The sequence below is a fragment of the Chlorocebus sabaeus genome, chromosome 22, assembly GCF_047675955.1.
Source record: "Chlorocebus sabaeus isolate Y175 chromosome 22, mChlSab1.0.hap1, whole genome shotgun sequence".
Classification (NCBI taxonomy): Eukaryota; Metazoa; Chordata; class Mammalia; order Primates; family Cercopithecidae; genus Chlorocebus; species Chlorocebus sabaeus.
In genome coordinates, this window is record NC_132925.1 from 65,399,481 (window position 1) to 65,419,013 (window position 19,533).

General features: G+C 36.9%; 1 protein-coding gene across 3 annotated transcripts in view; it reads left to right on the forward strand.

Moving 5' to 3' along the window:
- CNTN3 (contactin 3) overlaps positions 1–19,533 on the forward strand; it is a 336,826-nt gene that overhangs the window by 221,686 nt on the left and 95,607 nt on the right. For all 3 annotated transcript variants that reach the window (XM_007985007.3, XM_007985008.3, XM_073009925.1), the window contains 5 exons: positions 11,785–11,988; positions 13,198–13,300; positions 13,820–14,004; positions 16,844–16,980; positions 18,269–18,398. In XM_007985007.3, coding sequence (XP_007983198.1) covers positions 11,785–11,988; positions 13,198–13,300; positions 13,820–14,004; positions 16,844–16,980; positions 18,269–18,398 — 759 coding nt within the window. The remainder of the gene's footprint in view (positions 1–11,784; positions 11,989–13,197; positions 13,301–13,819; positions 14,005–16,843; positions 16,981–18,268; positions 18,399–19,533) is intronic.

Consider the following 19,533-nt stretch of genomic DNA (forward strand, 5'->3'; position numbering starts at 1 on the left):
GTTACTTAAAATGGTGTGCTGGTAAATAGATAGGTGGGGTGTCGAAAAATGTAATAGGGATAAAGTAAACCCACTTAAATAACAAGAGTATGGCCACTACTAGAAATTATTTTTAGCTTGAAATGTTTTTCTATCGTGTAAATGACATAAACAGCATCATTTCTGGGAGGCTCATAAGAACAGGGTGTGAAAAGAATAAGAGCAAGTTTTATTTTCTTGCTAATTTTCACTTCTCACTGTCTAACTGTTCCTTACTCTCAAGTAGTGGAAATAGTGAAACAGACTCTGAATTAGGGGCATTCACCTCTTTCTTCAGGGGTAAGTCTTTAATTGATCAGAAATTATTCATTGCATTGATGTATACTGTCAAGAAGGAACAATTGACAGGAAAGTATCAAATATAAAATAATGACAATGGAGGATTTGATAAATAAGCCAATTGGTCAACATAAAAACTACTTACAATCAAAGACAGAAAGAGACCATTTCTGAAGAGACATCTGCCCTCCCATTTTCATTGCAGCACTGTTCACAATAGTCAAGATATGGACTCAGCCTAAGTGTCCATCAATAGGTGAATGGATAAAGAAATTGTTGTATATATACACAGTGGAATATTATCAAGCCTTTACAAAGGAGGAAATTCTGTCATTTGTGACAACGTGGATGAACCTGGAAGATACTATGCTGAGTGAAATAAAGCCAGGCACAAAAAGACAAATATCACATGACCTCATTACACTTGGCATCTAGAAAAGTCAAGCTTTTAGAAATAGAGAGTAGAATGGTGGTTACCATAGGCTGGTGGTGGGGGCAGCTGGGGGGCGGGAATTGGAAAATGTTGGTCAAAGGGTTCGAAATTTCAGTTAGATAGGAGGGACGTGTTTTTGAGATCTGTGGAACAGCATGGTGACTATAGTTATTGATAATGTGTTATATAATTCAAAACTGCTAAGAGTATATTTCACCACAAAATAAGGGTGACTATGTGAGCTAGTTGATATGTTAATTAACTTGATTTAAGCATTTTGCATTGTATTCATATACCAAAACATCACACTGTACCCCATAAAAATATGTAATTATAATTTGTCAATTATAGATAAACATTATGTTTTTTTTTTTTTTTGAGACAGAATTTTGCTCTTGTTGCCCAGGCTGAGTTCAATGGCACGATCTCAGCTCACGGTCTCTGCCTTCCGGGTTCAAGCGATTCTCCTGCCTCAGACTCTCAGTTAGCTGGGATTACAGGCATGTTCCATCACGGCCGGCTAATTTTTTATTTTTGGTAGAAATGTGTTTTCTCCATGTTGGTCGGCCTGATCTTAAACTCCCGACTCCAGGTAATCCACCAGCACTCCCAAAGTGCTGGGATTACAGGCATGAGCCACCGCTCCCAGCCGATAAATATTATTTTAAAGTTTTTTAAGACTCAAATATTAAACAAATGAGAATTTTAACTGAAATCTGAATTTGAGCAGTAACCTTATATTCCTTCATGCATATTTCTCTGTAACATCAGGAGGGTTATTTTTAGCTAAATTATTAAAATTGCAGAAAGACTGTTGCAGTTCTTTTTTCAGGCTTTGAAAGACATTTCTACAGAGTTACAGAGTGATAGATTTTTTTTCCTGGACATATCTCCATAGCCAAGATAGACAAGGATTGGAAAGATAGTGTAGGGGGGTAGGAAGAAATGTATGTGTAAACACATGTATTTATTACTGAGATAGTACAGACACTATTTTTATTACTCTTTTCTATCACTTTTCTCAAAGCCTGTGAAACTACTATCTATATTTGACTTGAACCTGAGACAGCTGTGAAGTCTCCAGCATATCCTTTTGTGCCTAAAGAAATTAGCATTTATAGAGCCCTACTGATTTGAAGAACAGACTGGGATTCCTTTTGATTATTGATTTCTAGGGGCATTTTTTTCATGTTTATTTTGCATATCCAGACATAATTGCATATCCTTTCTTAATCAAGTACTTATATAGACACTATTTCTTAAATGTCAGGTGGCTCCGTAATATTTTAATAGTGCAATTTATAATGAAGCCATCACTTATTTTAACTGATTCAGAAAAAGTATCATTCAGAAAGTATAAAAGATTCCTTTTAAAATAAGGTTTTTTTCATGGTTTTTAACTCTATTTGATGAATAGTTTGATGTGCTATTAATGGTCAATAGTAGTACTGTGCATGCGTGTATATGTGTGCGTGTGTGTGTGTGTGAGAGAGAGAGAGAGAGAGAGAGAGAACGATTTCTCCAGCTTTCTAAGGAGTCATTCATTGTCCCGGGTAAGAAGACCCTTGTGATTTGGCAGGGCGACTTCATCTTCTACTAATGACCTCATTTCTGTTTACCAGTGAAAGTGGACATTTCATTAAGCTTTTAAAAATCACCCATAATGCAAGAAGAGAACAATAAAGCCCCCATGGCATTCCTTAAAGGAAAGAGTTTAAATTTTGATAAAAGAAAATGAGATGTAATGTGGAATGGACAGTGTTATTGTGATGCAGCACCTTTATTCACTAGCCCTTAATTATTTCAGATATTTTATTGCACATTTTCCCTGTCTGTATGGTTCTTTGGTATCATTTGCAACCTGATGAAGCCCCTCTCTGGAGTTAGCTTATGAGAGTTGGTGTGGGAATGATAAACCAGAAGCACTACCTTTGGATTCATTAAAGGATGGGCTTTCCATAGTTAGGTTGTACTAAAGAGAATTTCCATTTTGCAAGGGCAGTGTAAATTTTGCATATCATTTTAATAGCAAGGCAGGTCAATCAAATCATAATTGTCTACAATTAGCACTCCCATGAGCTGTAGGCTTCTTTATCTTCTCCGAGACTGAACTGAAAAAGAAATTGTTATTTACTGTCACTGAAGTCATAGAAAATGCTTGCTCTTCAGTCTAAGCGATGAGGAAAGTGCGAGTCTGGCAACAAGGCTTTGGCATAAATTTAAGATCTGCACACCAAAATGCACATTGTATCAAGCGTGGCTATGTGCAAAATGTGCTATTACAAAGCACTTTCTTTCAGCATACAAAGCAGATCTTGGCAATGAAACATCTAGTGTTGACAGCATTTTGGTTTGGAGCTAATCTAAAGATTGCTTTCTAACATTTTCAGGGGCTCTGAACCCTCTGGAAAAGGTACATTTTGATACTAAAAATGAGGAAGCAGAGAAGAAGTGCTTTATATTTCCTAGTTCGTTCTATCTGAAGTGCCAGTGCTGTCATTTTGGAAATCGTTTCTTGAGTCTCATCACTGTACCAGAAAGTCCAGGTACAAGCTGGAGGTTGCAGGAACTGCAAGCTTGAGACTGTGGCATGAGGGAATTGTCTAAGCTTCATAAAATATTGCAATAACTCTATCCATCTCTCACTATGTCACATTCTCTGCTGTGAAAATTTAAACTCCTTTCCTTAGCAATGCCATGCTTCTTTAGCAGTCTTGCCAAAGGAAGGAGGTCAATACATTTCTTGCCAGTGCTGTTGCTAGTTTTCTTCAGTCCCCTCAAGCCATTGCTGGGCATCCTGTTTCGAGTGTCACTGAATTTGGTCCCATCATTACACTTCTTCATCTTGAGATGTCTCTGGAGCAAGGAGTGAAGGATAGTCAGTCCCACAGAAAGAACTTCAGCTGAAGATGGGAGAGGGGATGTTCTCTTTAAAAAATTCCTCATGAGAAAAACAAAGGATACAGAATGCAAGCAAAAATACAAAATAGCTTCCAGAGTTGCTCTTCACATTTTTTGCATTTACAGATATGAAGGTAAGCACTTTAGTTGGGTGCTTGAAGGACACTGCTATATCAATAGCAGCAGTCATGGTACCAGGAAAGAGATATTTGATAGGAAAGATGCTTCCCTGGCAGAAGCTTTAAAAATGAAGACAATGAGGCAGGTGGTTTACCTGAGGTCAGGAGTTCAAGACCAGCCTGACCAACATGGCGAAACCCCGTCTCTACTAAAACTACAAGAATTAGCTGGACATGGTGGTGGACACCTGTAATCCCAGCTACTTGGGAAACTGAAGCAGGAGAATCACTTGAACCCATGAGGCAGAGGCTGTAGTGAGCTGAGATCATGCCGCTGTATTCCAGCCTGGGCAATAGACCGAGACTCTGTCTCAAAGAAAAACGAAAGTGAAGATAAGGGGTGGCAGTATATTGTGGAGTCACAATATGATGAAAGATGCTGGTACCCACTGGTGTCAATTCCTGAAAGAAAGTGTGGTAGAACTGAATATAGTGGAATAGTATCTCAGGAAACTGTTATCTCTTGGATAACTATTATCTCAGTTACCCAGTGGAAATGGCTCATATATGCTCAACTAAAGGCAGAGACTAAAACAAGAGAGAGAAAGAGGAAATAGTGAGTATCAAAGTCTTAGGGGCCTAGCATGAGCTTTGTGAAGCTTCGTGTAGGAGTTAGGACACCATGATAGCCCTACAAAGGCAAGAGGGGAAAAAAATAAGACAGTTAAGGGATTGTCAAGCTCATAACTTGATCTCTAGATATCACTGACCTAGGACAAGGTTCAACAAACCTTTTCTTAAAAGGTCAGATAAACATTTTAAGCTTTATGAACCATACAGTCTCTTTTACATCTGCTTAACTCTTCTCTTATAGCATAAAAACAGCCACAGACAATAGTAATTGAATGAGTGTGATTGTGTTCCAATATATTTAGTTAACAAAGCAGGCAAGTCATAGTTCACTAACCTCTGGCCTAGAACCAGCCCTAAAATATGAGGGGGAAAAGGAAATAGCATTTTTAGTGTTTTTTCTCCTTGGTCATTGTTCTCCTTATCTTAGGACCTTCACAAGTCAGACTTGGTAGTATCCTAAATCAGAATGGATTAGGTAGACATTTATGGTCTAAACAAGGAAACAGACAATATATTATAGTGTCATCCATAAAGCAACAACTTACAATACAACAAAATGCAGCAAAATGTTAAACATGCTGATAGATGTCTTTTGCTTTACAGTACAGACTCTTCAATCCTAACCATTGACTATGTGTTATTTGAACCTTAAATTATCCTTAGTTTTCTACATTGTTTTAGATCATTGAGTACATACTGCATCCCAGACTTTCCACCAAAGTGATGCGATTTGTAAGCATCAGAGCAAAATTCTCTTCCTGACTGTATGAATTGGTGATAAAAATCTTGAATGACATCAAGTAAGCTCTCACACACTTTTAAATATGCTTTGTTTTAAAGTAGGTCAGACTTCCCAGTTGGCATCACAGAAAATGGTCCAAGTTACTTTTACAATTTTGCCTAACAGCAATTTTGTTTGACAGAATTTCTTCTAGAAAGTGGCTATAGAAGGATTAAATCTCCTTCATAATGGAATTTTACAATGGAACTACAAATAAAAACTTAAATGTCAGTATTATATGTATTAATGTATCTCCAGGTAAACACCAGAGTGACATATTTCATGTTCAATTGACTGATCTTATACTTAAGTGACCAGGGAAGGAATGTAGCTAGAGGCAGAATGTCATTCATCACATATTACTTTTTAGAAAGCAGAGTTTCAGGACTTCATTTTTTAAATTTATAGCTTTGATTGGTAAAACTTCTTGGCTTTTGAATTAAAAAAAATTCATATTCCTAGTATTCACTTAGCATTGTTAATAGAAAGCCCACTGGCCAAATCGTTGGGCATAATGTGCTTGTGATTTACACAGGAGGTTGTGAAAGGTTTTGTAAAGTCTAGCTTGTTTGAATATATCAAATTATCATTTTTATTACAGCTTTTTATTTATCATAGTACATAAAATGATTTTAGAAATCTCCAAAGAATGCTGATTTGATATGGATTTTGCTTTGATACAATTAACATTTATTGCAAATGCAGATTTTTATGATAAGTAAACTCTGATAGTATTATAGTAGATTTTTTAACTGTATTGAGAATGCATAAATCACATTATTCTCAAATATTTTCAGTCAGAATGATATATACGTACATATATATATAAACATAGTCATGGAGGCAATAAATGAAAAGTCAGTGTAGCTCTTCTCTCTAAGACATAAAAGTTATGTTTCATTCCTTCTCAAAGAGAAAGTCTATAAACAAAGATAGGTGCTACAAATTTCTGCATACCTCTCATGTCAGTGTACAACTCTATTAAATGCAGATTTGATTTTTTTCTATGTCTTCAAGGGTCTGAATCTTCGTAAAAAGTAATCAATCACTAATTTATTTGTTTGGGAGTTGTAGTTTGATATCTCTTTTGGAATACCTCAACATTATATTGATCTTATAGTCGTATTAAATACAATCTGATTCTTCTTTAGGCTTTCTAATTACAGCCTTTCTTTACATTTTTTTTTCCTGCCTCTGTTCATCTGTTTGTTGTTGTTGTTGTTGTTGTTGTTGAAAATTCTAGCCAAAGCACTTAGCGCTATACCTGGCATATAATAAACCCTTGATCATTGTTAGCTATCATCATTATTTATGTTAATTTCCTATTGCCAATATAACAAATTACTACAAACTTAGTGGCTTTAAACCAGCAGTCCCCAAACTTTTTGGCACCAGGGATCTGTTTTGTGGAAGAATTTTTTTTTCCATGGACTGGGGTGGGTGTCGGGGAGAGTTTGGGGATTATTCAAGCACATTACATTTATCTATGCATACTTTATTTCTGTTATTATTACATTGTAATATATAATGAAATAATTATACAACTCACTATAATGTAGAATCAGTAGGAGCGCTGAGCTTGTCTTCCTACAACTAGATGACCCCATCTGGGGCTGATGGGAGACAGTGACAGATCATCAGGCATTAGATTGTCATAAGGAGCACACAACCCAGATCCCTCGTATGTGCAGTTCACAGTAGGGTTTGTGCTCCTATGAGAATCTAATGCTGCCGCTGATCTGACAAGAGGCAGAGCTCAGGAGGTAACGTGAGCAATGGGGAACAGCTGTAAATACAGATGAAGCTTCACTTGCTTGCTCACTGCTCACCTCCTGCTGTGTGGCCCGGTTCCTAACAGGCCACAGACCAGTACTGGTCCGTGAACCAGGGGGGTTGGGCGCCGCTACTTTAAACAACACACATTTGTTCCCTTACAGTTCTGTAGATTAGAAGTCCAACACAAGTCTCATTGGGCTAACATCAAGGTGTCAGCAGGGCTTTATTACTTGGGGCTATAGGGGAGAATCCATTTCCTTCCCTTTTGCAGCAGCTTCTAGAGGCTGCCCATGTTCCTTTGCTCTTGGTCACCAGCAAGTGATTATATGGCTCAGATCTCTGTTTGTGTAGTCATACCTCCTTCTCTGACTCTCCTGCCCCTCTCTTTCCCTTTAAGGACCCCAGTGATTACAGTGGACCTACCTTAATTCACGGCAAGATGGCTAATTTAATCACCTTTGCCATGTACATTACTTCCCTATTGCTCTTGAAACAAATTACTACAGCACAAATTTATTCTCTTATAGTTCTGGAGGTCCAGAGTCCAAAATCAATTTCACTTGGCTAAAAATCAAGAAATTGACAGGCCTATGTTGCTTATGGAGTTTCAAGGGGACAATCTGTTTTTCTGCCTTTTCTGGCTTCTAGTGGCCACCTGCACTCCTTAAGTCATGGTCTCTTTCTCCATCTTCAAACCAAGAGCACAGCATATTGAAATGTTATTCTCTGACTACCACACCTGGTTCTGTAGTCACGTTTCCTTTTCCCTTACTGTGACCCTCCTGCCTCTCTCTTACAAGGACTCTTGGGTTTACATTAGGCCCATCTGGATAACCCAAGTTTGTTCCTATCAAATGATCTTTAACTTAATCATGTCTGTGGATTCCCCCTTGTCATGTCAAGTAACATATTTTCAGGTTTCAGGAATTAGAATGTAGACTTTTTCTGGGGACTTATTCTGCCTACCCCACCAGTATTAGGCCCAGACTCTCTCTTAAGCTTACCTTTGAATCTCCCAGCCACTCATTGAACACTTGTGTCTAGATCCTCTGTCTGAGTCTCAAAGACTATTTTTACTATACCTTTTTCCAGCGCCAGAGTGGTTCCTCCTACTTTTCCTGTTTCTTCCATTTTTCCAAGCTCAAAACCTTAGAGTTAGTTTTTCTTCATTGTTTGTCAAGGATCTTTACTCTCTTGATTTTCTGGGGTTGTGTTTGGGAGAATTGGTGGAGGAAGATAATTGGATTATTCATTTACATATTATTTCAATAGGTAGACCATTGTGCTTTTAATATAAAACTATGCATACTATGCTGCTAAGATACAAAGAGAAAGGGAGTGTTTATAAAACCATTTTTAAAAATGGCTTTCGATATTATGAAGTATATAGGATGTGTATTTTCTGGACAGTTTTATTCGGATCACTGAAATTTTGCATTGAGTGGTTGTTTAAGAATGTAAGCCCAGTGTAATTCAAGGGATATTAGTATACCACTCTGAGATAGACCTCCTAATTTGCCCAGTTACACTAATTCCTAAACAAAGAATGCAAAAATCCTAACTTCTGCAAAAGAGAAGCTTCTTGCCATTTGTTTTCAAATTTTATATGAAGGTTTATGGCTGCACAGCATTTTGGCCAATGGAGAAGGTGAAATATTTTCTTCTTTGTTGGTGAGATCTGTAAATGGCGAATTTTCTTCAGTGGGGATCTCAGAGTAGCCTCACACCGTTTTTCTCTGGGATACTGTCTTGCCTTTACTTGTCTGGAGGACAGGTACCAAGAATCAATCAGGAGTCAGTTTGCATATTGGGAGAATGGGAGTGGCATGAGGGGATTATCTCGATGGAAACTGGGAAGAGGGACAGTTATCCCTACGAAAGGAAGTCAATGAAAATGGGCATTCTCTCAGAATTCAAGGGGGAGGAACAATTTTAAATGCAGAGTAGAGTCTGTTACTCAATTTCAGAAACCCCGTGTTCAGATTCCCTGAGACACATACACCAAGATGGGACTAAAGGATCAGACTTATTGAAAAATACTGGAGAAGTGTCTGTAAAGGAAAAAAGGTAAAGGAGCAGAAATGGGCAGAGAGCCTCAGACTGCGAATCAGGTCCCATGTCGGTGAACAAAGGGTGGGGAGGAAAACTTGTTTAGGAAGAATGTCAGACTACAGCACAGTTCTGAGGGTGCTGTAGCTGTGAAAATGGGGAATGAAGCTGTGAAAATGTTGAGTCAAAGTTACCCATTAGAGAAATCCTTCATGGGGCAGGAACGAGCCAGCATTAGCACCTCCACCCAGTTCAGTACTAGGAGCAGCACAGGGAGGTGTGTGGCCACAGTGCTCCTGGGGTAGCAGGTAGAGGCCATCAGTCAACTGTATTCTGTGCCGCAGGTTCTCTTGAAGTGAAACCTAAGGAGGAACCTCTATGCCTGCACCAGTCTACACCTTGATTTGTACATATCCACTTCATGCTCATTTTGGGAGCAGCCTTAAAATGATTTTAATTTTGGCTTACTTCCTTCTCCTACCAATCAGTTATTGTGTCATATAGGCAAAGCCACCACAATATCTCTATAACAATATAATAACTTTTTAAGTATCAATAATATTAACCTTTGGATTAAAATACACATTATAAAGGGAGTTATGCAAATATTTTGAGTTGAACATTTTCAATCAGAATTATATTTGTGATATTTTTTCCAAGTGTTGCGTGGAGTTATTGTTCATACATTCTCATTACTGTATAATATTATCTTGCATGAATTCACCAGATTTTAGGTTTTCTGACTCTGAATCGGAGTTCTTTTTATCAACCTTTTTTTTTAGTATAAACTGGGTTAATAGGATTGACTTTTTATCCCTAATGCCCTGCTAAGGCCTACTGTATTGGAGAGCAGTTGATATCTGGCTGGATAAAAGGGAGAAGAACAACCTTGTTAGTTTCATGTGTAGAACACTTTGGAAAGCAGAGAAAGATTGCTTTCCCTCCTTTACTGCAAAGTGAGGTTGCAGGAGTTGGGGAATGTTGGGGTGGAAATGGATGCTTAAGAGCAGCAGGAAGACCCTGAACGGCTCTTGCTACTGCAGCTGCCAGTTTTAACAACTGCAGAGCAAACTCAACTTACCTTGCTAGTATTATTTTCCTCTATGGTTTATTCAATACTATTGCAAGAGAAAAGCATCATCAGGGTAGGCATGAGAATAACCATAGAGTTAATGTTTGAGATACATTTGCTTCATACAACCCAATAAGTGATTTTAGAGCTCACAACTTACCACATGACTGACTGAAATTTCATGAACCATTATACCAATATGACAGCATGATTTAAAGATCAGTGTGAGGTTAAAACCAGTGTTTCTGGATGTCTGTATAATTTGCAATTGGCTTGCTACTTTTTGGAAACATCAAGCATTTGCACTGCATTGTGATTGGGAATCAGTCATCATGTTTTATTTCTTCTAGGTCCTTAGCACTATTCCCTTTATCAAAAAGAAAGACCTTCACCATGAGAATTATCTCTTAAATATATTTGAACATGTTATTCATTAAATTTATTTTGATTCCATGTTTTCCAAAAGTTTTTTTTTTTTTTTTTTTTTTTTTTAAACTCTTGGGAAAGCACTACAGTAATGAATAAATACAGTAGAGTTAATGCAACTAAGAGATAATAGGGCTCAGGAAAGCAGGAAGCCAATAAACCAACCACAGTAACTGTGCTTAAATCTCAACTTGGCGCTGAACAACCTGGGCCTCCAGAACAAAGCGGCATATTATTATCTAGTCCTCGTTATCACAAAAAAAAAAAAAAAAAAAAAAAAAAAAAAGAACAATGGTTCGTTTGCAGAAAGTTGATTCACCTTGGCCGTAAACTTCAAGAAAACTCTCATATTGTATTTTACGTAGATGTTAGTCAGTAGCATAATTGTATCCTTAACTAACTGAATGAATCTTTATTGAGAACCTACTAAATGCCTTTGGGTGTTTCATTTTGCTAATTTGGAGGAGGGAGAAGAGCAGGTGAAATAAAAACTAACATCGCTTGTTTAACAAGTGATAGGAGGACAGACAAGTAAGTAGAATGTTACATACTGATAAGTGTTTTAGTTGAAATAAGCTTAGAATTACTCTGTATAGGAGCATCAACCCAGAGAAGGAGGATTAAGGAAGAGTTCACTTGAGGAGGTGATTCCTGATGTTGGAACCAAGCTTTGAAAAACATTTGAAGGTTATCTCAAAGATTGCAGTTGGTGTTGAAAGTCAGAAAGCCAAAGACAGGACAGAGACAACAGGAGTTGTAGGCCCCGGAAGCAGCATGTGCAAAAGACTCAGGGACCAAAGAGAGCATGGGGCTTCTCAGAGGCTAAGGTTTTGAGCAGGACCTTAACCATGAAGGACCTCATATTCAGGTTAAGCAATTTTGCATTATGCCTGAGAGGTTAAAGAACTTTGCAAAGTTTGATGTCAGGAATTGACATGATTAGATTGTTAATTTTGAGATATCATGGTACAGGCAGGATGGAGATATGAATTAAAACTGAGCAAGACCGGAGAAGCTTGTTAAAAGGTGTCTGAAGCAGAGATGTGATGACAGTAAATAATATTGCTCCCGCCAGGATACTAATCAATGGTATCCTCCATAATAATAAAGAATACATGGAGAGTTATTTCACTTAACTGCTTCTCTTCATGGCCTGCAACAAAAACAGTCAGCACTACTTGGGAGTAAAGTTGATGTTTGTATAGATACATTAAGGACACAATGGAAAACTGTCCTTGATGATGGAATTTCTTTCTCTCTTCAACAATTTTATTAGAACTGTCATATGCTTGGATCTTCAATGAATACCCATCGTTTGTTGAAGAAGATAGTCGGAGATTTGTCTCTCAGGAGACAGGACACCTCTACATATCTAAGGTGGAGCCGTCGGATGTGGGAAATTACACATGTGTGGTGACAAGTATGGTGACAAATGCCCGAGTGCTGGGCTCTCCAACTCCTTTGGTGCTACGTTCTGATGGTAATGAAACTTCTCCAAGTGCAAGTCTGAGTGCAAATGGTGCTGAGGCTGCAAACAAAAGCAATTGGGAAAATGTATAAAGTACATTGAGAAGAATTGTCACTTCATGTTTTTTGGCACAAAGACTATTTTATGAGTACAATGACAAAAATGATTTGATAAAGCATAGGTCCTTATGCATAATTCTTACCCAGGGCAAGCTTCATAATTTGCAGGGACCAGTGCAAAATAAAAATGAGTGGCCCCTTGTTCAGAAGTTATTAAGAATTTTAAGACAGCAATGGCAAAGTATTAAACCAAGCATGAGACCCTTCTGAGCCCAGGGCTCAGGTTGACTCCCATGAAGTCACCTATCCTGACCTTTGCCAGCTTGAGGTTTTTAAAGCTCTGGATATTTTGTAATAGGCTAAAAAGCATCACTAAAAAAACCATTAAAGAAAAAAATCTGTTTCATCAACACCTTGATGGCTGTTTAAGGGGAGTCTATGAGCTGCCGAGGAAGCAGATCCATAAGCAAGCCTGGGTAGTTGACCCACTTACACAGAACCATATCTGATACAGCGTAATGCTATGATCACAAAGCATTGAAGCACTTTTTCCAGTCAGTTATAATTGAATTTGACCTTTCCCATTTATTAAGTCATTGTTTCTTAACTCCAGGGAGCCATTTCATAAGTTTAAGATTGGTATCTCCGCTACCAGGGTATCATTAAGTAAATTCCCTGCCATAATTTTTGTTCTTTAGGGAAATTTCAGGAAGCAATAATATATCATATATTTCAGTTTGACTAGCAATGTCAAAATTGAATACACAATTTCAAAGCCTCCCATCTTGTGTAATATAAAAGACTTAGTGGTTTTCTTGGAACTGCTCTGTACGTGGTAACCTATGAATCAGCAAATCCCAAGTTCTTAAATGTTTATTAATATTGCATGTTTGACCCAAGTTAGTTCAGGTTTTTTAAAGCTCTGGATATTTTCTTATAGGCTAAAAAGCACCACTAAAAAGTCATTAAAGAAAAAAATCTGTTTCATCAACAACTTGATGGCTGTTAAAAGGGAATCTGAGCTGCGTAGACTAAATTTTATTTAATTGAAATCACTAGAAGAGCTGGTTCAAAATGGAGCAAAAGAAAGTTTTATTTAAGAAAATCGAGGCAATTCCAAAGGAAATGTTGAAACGATTAACTTTATATTGTGGATTTATAGGTGTAATGGGTGAATATGAACCTAAAATAGAAGTTCAGTTTCCAGAAACTCTTCCAGCAGCTAAAGGTTCGACTGTGAAATTGGAATGTTTTGCCCTTGGAAAGTAAGTTTTATAACATTTACTCCTATGTGCTGAAATACTAGGTTGCTATAAGAAATCAGAATGGTTTTTGAAAGACTCTTCTTTTTTATTTTCTAAAATTTACTTTCATTTTGAGGCAAAGGAAAAATAAAATGCAGGGGAAATGCACATATAAAATTTAGTTGAAATTTTAATATTTAAAGTCGATTTGAAGAAAATTACTCTGCCTGCCTAATTTCATAAAATAACTTGATGGTTCCCCCCCCCCTTATTCATTTGCTGTAATCTAATATAGTGGGTCTGTATTAGGCTTTTTTCTCAAAATCATGAATTGACTCAAGAAAAATGAAGTTTATTTTATTAAAATATCAACTTAAAGAGTTAAGTTAAATCCTTTTATCCGGTTTATATAATTGACCGTTGGAAGTGGTTTTCTGCATTTAAAATCCTGTGCCTTCTTGTTCAATCTTAAAAGCTTTACTTTCTCAAGTCGAAAAGGCTTCCAGACAACAGCAAACAACTTGACAATTTTCTTCTTAGTCCCATACCTCAGATTAATTGGAGAAGAAGTGATGGACTGCCATTTTCCAGCAAAATTAAATTAAGGAAGTTCAATGGTGTGCTTGAAATCCCCAACTTCCAACAGGAAGATGCAGGTTCCTATGAATGCATTGCTGAGAATTCACGAGGAAAAAATGTTGCTAGAGGGCGTCTCACTTACTATGGTGAGCATCTGCTTTGGGCAAATTGGAGTTTTAGCTTTTACTTTCTCATCTATAAAATATTGTTGTTGTTTAGGGGTGAGAGATTATAGCAGAATCCCAGTGTTCAACTTGTTGGTTAAACATTTTGTTCAACATTTTGTTAAGTGTTGATAAACATTTATCATAGGGAGTATTAAAAAGAAATAATTTTTTGTAATGAAGTTGAATATATAGTCATTTTGCATTTTAAGATGATTCATGCAAAGATGAAATATTTCATATTTTTTTCCTAAGAATAACCTCTCACACACTTAAACACATTAGAGAGAGATCTCTTTTCTGTCTGTCTTCTCCTCTAGAAAACAGGTTTTGTATCTTTTTTTGTTACCTCTACTAAAGAGAAAAAAAAAAAAAAACTGCCTTTTGGGAAAAGTTGCAATTACTGTATTAATCAAACCACATGAACTCTGGCTCCTGTTGAGTTCTTCAGTGTTACTCTATCCCTTCCAAAAATGTATCTGTACTCTGTTTGCTGCCTTTAATTTGTAATCACTTTTTTTTGATGTACTGCTCAATTTGGGTAAGGAAAGCGCTAAGACCCTGACAAAGCCAAGTAACCTTTTCTCATACTCTAGCTTAGTTCCTTCTTTCTGCGCAACCACTACGTGATCTAGGATAAGAAGTGACCATTATGGGAACACACAGGATATTCCAACTGTATTAATGTTTCAGTAAAAATATTTTTAGCTGTATACTAATAAACAATTGTATACTTCATATGATAAAGAAATCCAAAGCTAAATTATCATTTAATTACCTTATCAGGCCACAACCCCGTTTCTTTGTGATTAGTTTTTCTGCCCTTGTCTATTTTTTTTCCTTTTTCTGCATGTTAGTTTCCATTATGATCACAAAATGGCTGCCAGCAGTGACTAACACATCAGTTGCTACTCATCCTTCCTTTCTCCGAAACATCTAGAAGTCCCCTGCTCAAACCTCACTGGCTACGTTTTCATTCCTAAACCAGTCACTGGCAAGGAGAAATTAGATTAGACAATTAAGTGCTTCACTTGGAATAGAGAAAAATGTCATGTTTCTATAGACAATGTGAGGTGATGGAAGAGTAGACAACTGAATGAACAATTGGGGTTATTTTAGGAATAAGGAAGAGAGGAAATGAATGCACAATAGAAAACCAACTGTGTCTGCTATACTTAGTAAAAGAGGCAGACTATTGCTTTAGTCCATTGTGTAGGTAATATGATACATACCTAAAATATAAATCAGAAATTAATGCCATAAAGCATTTCATGAAAGTTGCCTTGCAATTTCTGTTTAACATTAGTATATTAAGTAGATGCCATGCAGTTCTCCGGTTATCTGCTCTAATATTTCATGTGAAAAATAGTCTATAGAATGTTTACATCTCATATGATGGAATAAGGGGAGAAATCAGAATTGATGTGGCAGTTATGATTTCAGGATTTTTTAGTCCAGCAAATTATCCTCCCATTTGGAGAAGAAGAGTATTACTATGGGAAGCTTGTGGGATTTTTTTTTTTTTTTTTTTTTTTTTTTTAGAAACTTGGGTCTCTATAAGAGGCTGATGTGTGAGTCTGTTCACAGTCATATTCCCTCTCAGGCTGATCATTCCTGAAAGAAAAAGAAAATGTGTTTTAATATAGAGGGAAGTGATTTGGTACTGAACTACACTTCATACTGAGCAAGTTGTATGTATGTGTGTGTGTGTGTGTGTGTGTGTATATATATATATATATACACACACACACACACACACATACACACACACACAAAAGAGAAAACTTAGACCTATACATTTTCTGTAAAAGCTAAATAGCCATAGTTTCATTTCAATTTCATTTATAAAAAAGCAATTTTATGAGCTAGAAATGGAAAGACAAATCTTCCCATGGTTGCAATTAAATGGAAATAGATAAACTGTTTCTCCATATGGAGGATGCAAATGTGAATCCCACAGTACACATCACATACATAATGCAATGTGAAACCAGTAAGACATCTCACCTCCCAGTTTGGGATTTAAAACACAAGCTGAGACTTGGCTGGATATACTGCGTACAGTAAGTGACTTTCATTGTAAGTGGTACAATGCTTTCATCTGTAAAATGAATTTTCCAAATACCCTCTAAAGCATAAGTTGAAAATGATAAATCGACTTGATGGAACTTATTTGCATACATAATTTAAAGTTGCATCGGTTACTTCTTTTTCTGGCAAAAAAATCACATGACTCAAGTTGAACCAACTTATCCATCTTTTCCTACTTTGATCTTAATTCACTCAGAGGTTCTCAAGATACTCACTGGTTTGTATTTAATTAAGTTATTTCTAACTTGTGGAAAATATTTTTTCCTCAGCTGTAGAAGTTTCTCTCCTATGGATGTTAATTTTTAGTTCATGATTAAGAACAATGTATGCTGTTATTCACTTACTAAGTTATCATCAGTTGTGATCTCATGATTCGAAGCTGCACTTGGAAAGCAAAATCAGTTTTGTGTACCTGTATTACCGTCTACTAATAGATATCTAAATAATATAATACAGTGCTCAGAATTTTGATAATAGAGAAAGCATCTAATTAATTTGCCTTAGGAAATAACAGATTGCAACATCCATCCTCAAATGTAGAAATGTTTCATACATTCACTGAGTAGATACTTAGTGAATGAAATATAATTCTAGCCTCTGTTCTCACTTCAATCTGTTACTCATAGTCATGTCCATTTCTGTTAATCCAGATAAGATAATAAAATAATAAATACACTTTATTTGCCGGGTGTTTAAAATTTCTTTTCTTCTCCTTTTTCTTTCATTGAAGCAAAGCCCCATTGGGTTCAACTCATAAAGGATGTGGAAACAGCCGTGGAGGACAGTCTTTATTGGGAATGTAGGGCGAGTGGCAAGCCCAAGCCCTCCTACCGATGGCTGAAAAATGGAGCAGCCTTAGTGCTAGAGGTAAGGTAACATGGATCGAAAATGGATTTAGAGGCCTGGTAAATCCACCCTTTCCTCACTTTGTGTTTAGTAGATGCTTTCTTTAGTCCCTAGTACCAAAATAAACTGTTGAGTTTACACACTTTCCTTTACTTCTAAGCAGTGGTAGAGGAGGAAAAATATCAAATCAAGTACCCAGTCTGCCAGTGAGGAGAGCTTTTCAGCATGGCATTTCACTGGCAAGAAGTCCTGGTGTGAATTTAGTCTGTAAAGTAATCTACTGTTTTTTTTTTGGTATTGAAATTAGAGAAAGCCTTACTTTAATCAAATTTACGATATCATTTCCTTTTCCTGTTTGACAACTTGGTGAGGCCTCTGGAGAATGAATGTATCTATTACTTGGTTACCTTGTTACATAAGTACTTATTTTCTCCATCACTCTCATTCTCAAGCCATGTAATTTATGCCCTTTTTTTGTATACTAAGTCAATTATGTTCTTTCAATTTCCATACCTAACCTTTCATACTACCTAGAAACTCTGGTAAATATATGTGTTTCCCAGAAACCTTTCTAATCCACAGATTTTATAATGTTTTTAACTTGCATGATTTGAAAAAACATAGTAAAAACATTTCCAACTGATGGGATAAAAATCAACCTCATAAAACTTTTTTTTTTTTTTTTTTTTTTTTGAGACAGAGTCTCGCGCTGTAGTCCAGGCTGGACTGCTGTGGCGCGATCTTGGCTCACTGCAACCTCTGCCTTCCGGGTTCAAGCGATTCTCCTGCCTCAGCCTCCGGAGTAGCTGGGATTACAGGCGCACACCACCACGCCCGGCTAATTTTTTTTTTTTTTTTAATATTAGAGACGGGGTTTCACCATGCTGGCCAGGCTGGTCACGAACTCCTGGCCTCATGATCCGCCCGCCTCGGCCTCCCAAAGTGCTGAGACTACAGGCGTGAGCCACCGCGCCCGGCCTCATAAAACATTTTTTAAAGTCATGGTACATTTTTAAGAAACTTTAACTGTAGGGGGAAAAGTAAAATGATTTCATATTTTACCTCTTGCTTTGTTACCTATTTTATGATATACTTTTGGACTAAAGGATGTTAATTCGTACTTCTAATGCATAGCTATTATGTAAATTAGTCTTTCACATTTAAAATAAGGAAAAGGTTAAATTTCAAGCCAGCCTGTCTAATATTCTCAGAAAAATGCAGGAAGTTTGTGTATGAGTGAAATGATAGTTCATTTTTATTCTAAAGTGATATGTTTGTTTGTATAAAAGACATTTTTATTATCATCTAGGAGAGAATACAGATAGAAAATGGTGCCCTTACCATATCAAACCTAAGTGTGACTGATTCTGGCATGTTCCAATGCATAGCAGAAAACAAACATGGCCTTGTCTATTCCAGTGCTGAGCTCAAAGTTGTTGGTAAGACTGATTTTCTCTGTTCTCCTCTTAATTTTTTGTCTTCAATCCTTGATTGTTTCCAGAGGCAGTAATACTTACTTTTCACATTAGGTTCCTACATCTAATAATATCTACAGTATTACAGCATGATCATTCAGTTTCTAATCAAGGCATACCTTTTAACAGTTTCTAAGGAAAAAGAGCAACTATGGCCAGAACTGAGGACCAAGGGTTACGTAAATCTACAGTAGGAATCAAATATTGGCATAAGATATCCTTATCCACCTCCAATATTACCAACTAAGCAAAGCCTTTTAGGAGAATAAGTGATTTTGGTGTTCTCTGTTGCCGGTCCCTAATAGCAAATACCAAAATTTAAGTCAATCGTATTTGATTCAAAAAGAGTTGCCTTTGCCTTTAGTGGCTCTGTTAGAAGCATGACACATTGGACACATTGAGGCTTTCATTGTCCAAGGCTCCACTGCTTGAAATCATAGATGATCATCTTATACTTTAGGTATAGGAGAAAAAGAAAATTTTCTGTCATGTTTAAAACAATTGTCCAGAAGAACATTTACATTGCAAATGATTGAAAATCCAAGCAAAACGCCATGTCATAGTATAGCATAGCACAAATGAATGGAAGGAAGGGAGGAAGGGAGGAGGAGCAGGAGGGCTTGTTCATCTGTCCATATTATTAAAATGGAGAATTTGGATTTCAGCATAATTTGGTCCAGCGTTCAAATATCATCACCATTATCAGGTTCTATATGATGTTTCCCAACAAATTGAATTTATTACCACAGTCATTCCGGTGGAAGAAAGACGGCTGTCTTAATTGCTCAAAGGGAAGTCAAAGTGTTGCATGCCATTGGCCCCAGATAGCCTAATTTGGGTTAATACTTGTTTCTGAACCAATCCATATGGTCAGCAAGTGATAAGGCCCTGCATGATTTAAGTCAGTGTTTCTCAACCAGGGACAATTTTGCCCTGAGGGAAATTTAGAAATGTCTAGAGATATTTTTGGTTGGTGTGGGAGGTAGAGGACCAGTATGTGGTAGTCGCATCTTGTGGCTGAAGGACAGATAGGCTGCTAAATATCCTACAGTGCACAAAGTAGCTTCTCACAAAAAATAATTATCCAGCCCAAAATGTT